Raw genomic sequence first — 6,413 nt, 5'->3', positions numbered from 1 at the left:
CAAATTAGAATTAATTCCAATAGAAATCAAACAAATGATAGTCAAAAATGTGATTCCCCTTTATAAACTATAATAAAGTTTATTACCTCCCTAGGGGCAAACGTGAGACCCCAATGTCATGAAATTCACAATTTTGGTAAAGCCCCTTCCATCTATAAAGAGTGTTTGATTCCATCATATCTGAGAGTAGAGAAGAAGATTTTTGAAATTTCAGTCAATTTGACCTTTTTTAGTCCTGCCCATCAGCCCCCTGAGTGTTTGATTCCACCATATCTGAGAGTAGAGAAGAAGTTTTAGTCTAATTGAACCTTTTTGGCCCCACCCCTCAGGCCCCTGGGGGGTGGGTACCTTATAATTCACAATTTTGGTTGACCGTTAGCCATATAAGCTTTCCGCCAAATTTCATTGAATTTGGTTCAGCGGTTTTGGAGAAGTCGAAAATGTAAATTGTTTATGGACGTCATCTCAGGTGACCTAATAAAAATTAGACTGAAATGTCAATTAAGTATTAAGAAATTCTTAATTGTCCATTAAAAAGTCATTTTACCTCATTATAGATTTTAAATGGAGAGAAAAATCATCTCTGTGCATGCTTGTGCACTCTAAAACTCCATAAATCTTATCATAGATAGTCCATGGATAACATTTTGACCGAAGTATGTTTTTGAAACAATTTTAGATGACTTTTATGTGCTTTTGACATTTTCAAAACATTTCACTTGATCTAAATGTATAATTGTAAACAAAATTAAATCATCTAAAATTAGAGGCTGTACAAATGAAGTTAATAATGTCTTATGAAAAAAATAATTTAAACCACTATATATCAAGCTGTCTTCAAACATCATTGATTGGATCTGATGGTTTGTCTGCTTTAAAATTGTTCCTCAGGTATTCTCTGGAATTGACATCTGCCTAGAAATAAAGAAAGAAAAAAAAGATAATTAGAAAACGCTCTAAAGTAGTTGTCCTGAATCACGATGACTTAATTTTGCCACAGAAGAATCATTATAAGGATCTAATACGAGATATAATGTCTCATACTACGACAACTTCTGATGAAAATATCAGATCTTATCTATTGATCCAATAAACGTGATGTATGTAGGTGTTTACCAGTCTGACAGGTTCTGGTACTCGGTATTTACAGCACTGGTGGACCAGCCATGTCGCCGAGTCCAGAGAGATACGGTGTCCCGTGGAGACATAGATGGGGTTGGTACTCGTATCATGACTCCTTAGAGTCTGAAAACATGTCAACACTGCAATGATGTATGAGACATTTAAAATGTAAGCTTCAAGCAAATTTCACAGCAGAATAAAGTTGATTTCTAAATTGAATTAGATTAAACTGTTCAATTTCCTTGCAGAACTACAGTAACTGTACACCACTTAGATTTCATAAATATTTTATTTCATGAATTTTTACCTTTTCAGACATATTGTGAATACATGATTACGCAAATGCTGATCTAGAAATTACTTCAAAGTAAATGATGAGTTTTAAGAGTAGTGGACTCAGCAAGACTCCCTATAACGATGACCAATATTTTGGTGGTCATCCAAAAGTGTTATTTTTGTACAAATAATTCCGAAGGATTTGAATTCATGATGGCCTCTTCTCAGATTTCAAGGTGAAAATTAATCATACATAAAATATAAGTGATTTACAGTAATCATCTTCCAAACAAAATAAGACAATTAACAAATTACAGTCCCCAGGACGTCAAATTATATGCCAAGAATGTACAGTTGATAAATTCAGGTGGGAACTAATTCTACACAATGAATGTTTGACAGGCCAACAAGATTCAGTAATAAGTAGTATACATGTAAATAAAGGAATATCACTAATTTCAGTAGGAGACATCAGATGTTCAATGCAAGTGAACACAAGAAGGATGAACCCATGCCTCAAGTATGAAGTTCCAGTAGTACATAAACAATCATTTCTTTGATGAAAGTCAAAATGAAGGTCAGCGTGACCTACTTTACATGACATAATGCCTTGCCTAGGTGAACCCAAGCCCCATGTATGTAACTTTTCTATTATACAGGTCAGAGTGACCTACTTAGGTTACATCACACAACACCTCACCTACATGTACGTTAACCCAGTTCCCAGTGGGGGACTCATTAACATATACACTCACCATTCCTAAACATCTCCCTGAGTCACCAATCAGTGGGAACATATCGCCTCCCTTATTCAGCTCCTTGATCTAATCCAGACAGAAATAAAGTCACTCTTCCATAAGGTACAGTGTACTAATTATATATAATAGTTTATACAGCAGGTATAATTACTAAAAGTTTTTACTTTTTACCTGTATTTTTTGCCAACATGAAATATTCTTAACATGATGTAGATAAAGGTAAATTAATGGTAAAAAAGAAACATTCTGGCCATAGTTGTAGTATATTTACGATACTGGTACCAGCACTTTAGTTTTGGCAACATTAACAATACAAATATATATCTGATAGTTGTTAAGGGATTTAATCAATTTGTTATTTATTGCAATGTGTTGCTCAAGGACAATCTACAAGCCTACAAACCTTGGTTAAATGTTCTTCGTCCTTTTCTAAACCATCAACCTGACACAACTTCTTTGCTACACCTATACATGGGATGTCCAAAATCACACCTAGATGACAAGCCAGCCCGAATTCTGCAAGTCCATGTACAGCCAAATTACTTTTGAATTTATAGAAAATACATGTTACACCTCATATGATCATTGAATTCAGTTTCCAAATCTTTTCCTACACATTCAACTTTGTTCTTGTACATAAAACACTATACCTTACATGTACTCCTATTTACCTGTAATAAAGTGTAATAAATCTGTATCACATTCATATAGGGAATTCATATCAAAGGTAATCTTTGAAATACACCAGATTGTTTCATTGAATACATGTACATGGCAACTATAGAAAATAAAAACATTCTTACTTAATCATACATTTTGTATTTTTATGCAATTTTCAATCAATACTCAATCAGATCACGTTAACATCAGTCTGAAATCTTTACTTACGGCGATGATGTAGAATCCCATTACCATCCACAAGAATGACCTGAAACAAAGGATCAAACTTCAAGAAAAACATATCACAATGTAATTCAGTTCTTTCATTTAATTATACATGCAATGTAACTGTTTATTTTCTTTCAAAAAGAAATTAACCTTCAACTAAATTATCAATGGATGGTCTGCTGGTAATTTCCCGATCCGGAAAATTCATCCTGAGAATAGCTTGCTAAAGCTCATGTTTTTTGTAACTTTTGAAAATAACTGACGAGAGTGAAAGAAAAGCCATATACATGTACATCAATCCCATGTTGTGTAACTTACCTTTGATTTATAAGGGGAGATAAATCCTGTGGATGATAACATTTGTTGACCTATAAAACAAGTGTAGCTTACATCTGGTGTATGTTCCGGGTCATTCTTCTCGACTTTTCTATACAAAGCCACAATAAAATCCACCTCTCTAAATGCTAGGAACCCAGACACATACGGAGCAGTCAATTTGATCATCTCATAATCTTCATAAACAACCTGAAAGTAGGACCAACATAGTTACTTATAATTAGTTGACTGGTTAAAGAAACGTAAGTCACATGTAAGCCTGAGGTCAATATTTTAGATTCTACCAGGTTGGTACAATACCATATTGACCAAATCAAAGGTTCTTAATTTATATAAGACTTGCATGTTTGCAAAAGCCTCTGTGTAGAATTGCATTATATTTATCTTGATAAAAGGCAATTTACACTATGGCATTAATTGTGCTGTCACAATATGATTATGACATAAAAACCCAATATTGATTTGGTGTTTCTAGAAACGGAAACATCAGGTCAATATTACAAAATATTAACCTCTATGTAACCATGTTTAAGCCAGTGAGAATTGAGGAACAGACCATCTGATATTATAAATATGTAAGAAATTAATTTTATTACAAATTTCCCCTTATTTACAGATTCATATTTTTTACATAATAGCACAGCATGAAATCCTACACCTGTTTAGATGTTGGTGGTCATCAGTCAATGTTAAAACCCTTGACCACTTCAGAATAAAAAGCTTGTGTACAAAATACCTAATGAACCCCTGGGTAGATTTGTAAGAAAAAAATGAGTAGTAAAATATTAACCTGCCTGCATTGGGGTTTGAACTAGTGACTCCACGCTCTCAAGACATTAACATCCTCCCACTAGGCTTTATATTGGAATTCCCTCTGATATATATATATATAGAAATTTTCTCTAGCTCTGTAATATGACCTGTACTCTATGCATGTATTCTTACAGATTTGTTTTCGGTATGACCTGTACTCTATGCATGTATTCTTACAGATTTGTTTTCGGTATGAGGGAGGTGGAGGTATATCTTTGTGAGCCCTGTCCACATTTTTCTTTATTTCATAAGTAATTTGAAAAGTTTTTATTTGAACGTATACATAGTATCTAATATCTAATATGTACTTAACAAAATAGGATTCAGGATTTGTAGACATAATTTCAGACCCTGCTTTACCCACCTCTAGACCTGGAAAGCTGACCACTACTAATGCAGCACAGGCATTAACATTATCACCCTTTACAAATGAGATGTCCACACCTCCAAGGTAAAATTGACGTCGTATGCCCTCCTGGTCGTGTTCTCTAGCTCGTCGCATCTGCTTCACAACATCTGCATCTGAGTCGATCACATTTGTCTTCAATCTCTGCTGTTCACTAAAAAGGGGGAAAAATGAAAAATAAAATGCACTTAGATATTCATTAACATAAAACTTACTAGTGTTGTATATTCCAGTTTGAAACACTTTATTTTTACAGAAGGCAGAGTTCTGTACGCCTATTTATACTGAGGAGATTAAGAGTTTCACATTTTGTCTGATCACTGCAGGTACCCGAGCCCAGTAGAGAAATTACCGCGGTAATACTTTACAATAATATAATTAAGCGGTGCGAGATGCAAGTATGCAAAAAAAGTGAAAACGAAATTATGTTTTACATGACCTTAATTCTTCTCTATAAAAAAAACAGTGTAATTTCACCAACATCTATCAACAGTATTCATGCCACAATCTTACTTCTCCCATATCGCCCGGACCTCGTCCGATATAATTGATTCTGCATTCTGTCCATTACTCTCACGAGCGCTTTCTTCTTTTTCGTTCTTTGACTCAAGTCCATCGTCGGTCGGTGTAGCGGTGTCTCCGAAAATGAAAGTCTTTAGTATATCCAAATAGCGCCGGTACATTGTTTAGAGTAAGTTATACATACACTTAGTTACCCCACGTCATTCAAAAGTCAGTCCACCTCGCGATCGGCCTGTTACCTATATAAGTACCTGCCGTCAGCTAGTGCCGCTTTCGATTTGATAACCTATATTGAAATATAAGAATGTACAGATATAAATTCAATGAGATCTAGAAACGTCAATCCTTAATCACACCAAATAACATCTAAAATATCTGACGAAACTGGTAGCAAGCCTTTTTGTTTGGGAGGTTTTTGTTTACATTTTTTCCGGAAGTGATTGTTCCGGAAGTTCATCTGGGTCATTCGAGGCTTGCATTTAGCACAAAGTTAAGGAGGCACATGTCGACGTTTGTTTCGAAATAAAAAAAAAAAAATTGGTTGATTCTTAAATTAATCCACGATAAATAAATTACGTCCAACTACATTTCCTAGACATGTATGATGATGCCCGAGTTTCCTCTCGTCCAACCAAATCAGCCTTACCCGTCGGCTGTCACTGACAATGTGAAACTGAGGGAAGTAAATATGATGTACAATGTATTAAGAAACAATGATTTTTATGTAGAGTCGTATTTGTAACAATACAACTTCAACTCAGAAGAGTTATTTTTTTCAACTATATATAACAATCAGAATCAATAGTAACAATTAAAACATCACAATGATAACATGCATCGTAGATTGTTGCAATGCCCAGAATAAACATAAATTCCAGGCAGCATACCCAATCACATTGGCAGCATACCGTGGGAGTTGCAAGCGCGTATATATGTGCATTGAAAATTGCAATTTCTAATGTGAGAGTTACAAGTTTTTAGATCGTGATAAAAGTATTTTACTGTTAATGATAATAACTAAACGTGTCAATTTTCGAAAACACTCATCGAATAGTGTTTTGGGGTGTTTTGGGGGTAAATCGTTCGACCCGTTTATACCCTCTGTAACGAAGTGGGGAGTAGGCGATGGTATACTGGAATCATTCTGGCTGTCGTCTGCAAATCTTGTCTCATATAAATGACCTATTTTCAGGGTAAGGTTTTGTCTGATTTATCAAAAACACCAATTGAGGAAGGTAGCTCACCAGGATAAAGTTCGGTGGAACTATTTCTATACCCCCGGCTTCGGCATC

The 6,413-nt window shown here is 34.8% G+C and overlaps 1 protein-coding gene across 1 annotated transcript; it reads right to left on the bottom strand.

Moving 5' to 3' along the window:
• Nucleotides 1-272: 272 nt before the first annotated feature.
• On the bottom strand, nucleotides 273-5,567 carry LOC117329289 (endonuclease V-like). The gene is made up of 8 exons (XM_033887161.1): nucleotides 5,113-5,567; nucleotides 4,558-4,753; nucleotides 3,435-3,569; nucleotides 3,045-3,084; nucleotides 2,560-2,672; nucleotides 2,154-2,222; nucleotides 1,117-1,245; nucleotides 273-915 (listed from the first exon to the last, which is right to left on the bottom strand). Exons 1-8 carry the CDS (start codon nucleotides 5,280-5,282, stop codon nucleotides 838-840), a joined length of 930 nt encoding a protein of 309 aa, XP_033743052.1. The 5' UTR covers nucleotides 5,283-5,567; the 3' UTR covers nucleotides 273-837.
• Nucleotides 5,568-6,413: the final 846 nt, after the last annotated feature.

Source organism: Pecten maximus, chromosome 6 (assembly GCF_902652985.1).
Source record: "Pecten maximus chromosome 6, xPecMax1.1, whole genome shotgun sequence".
Lineage (NCBI taxonomy): Eukaryota > Metazoa > Mollusca > Bivalvia > Pectinida > Pectinidae > Pecten > Pecten maximus.
This window is presented reverse-complemented; position numbering and strand designations above follow the sequence as displayed.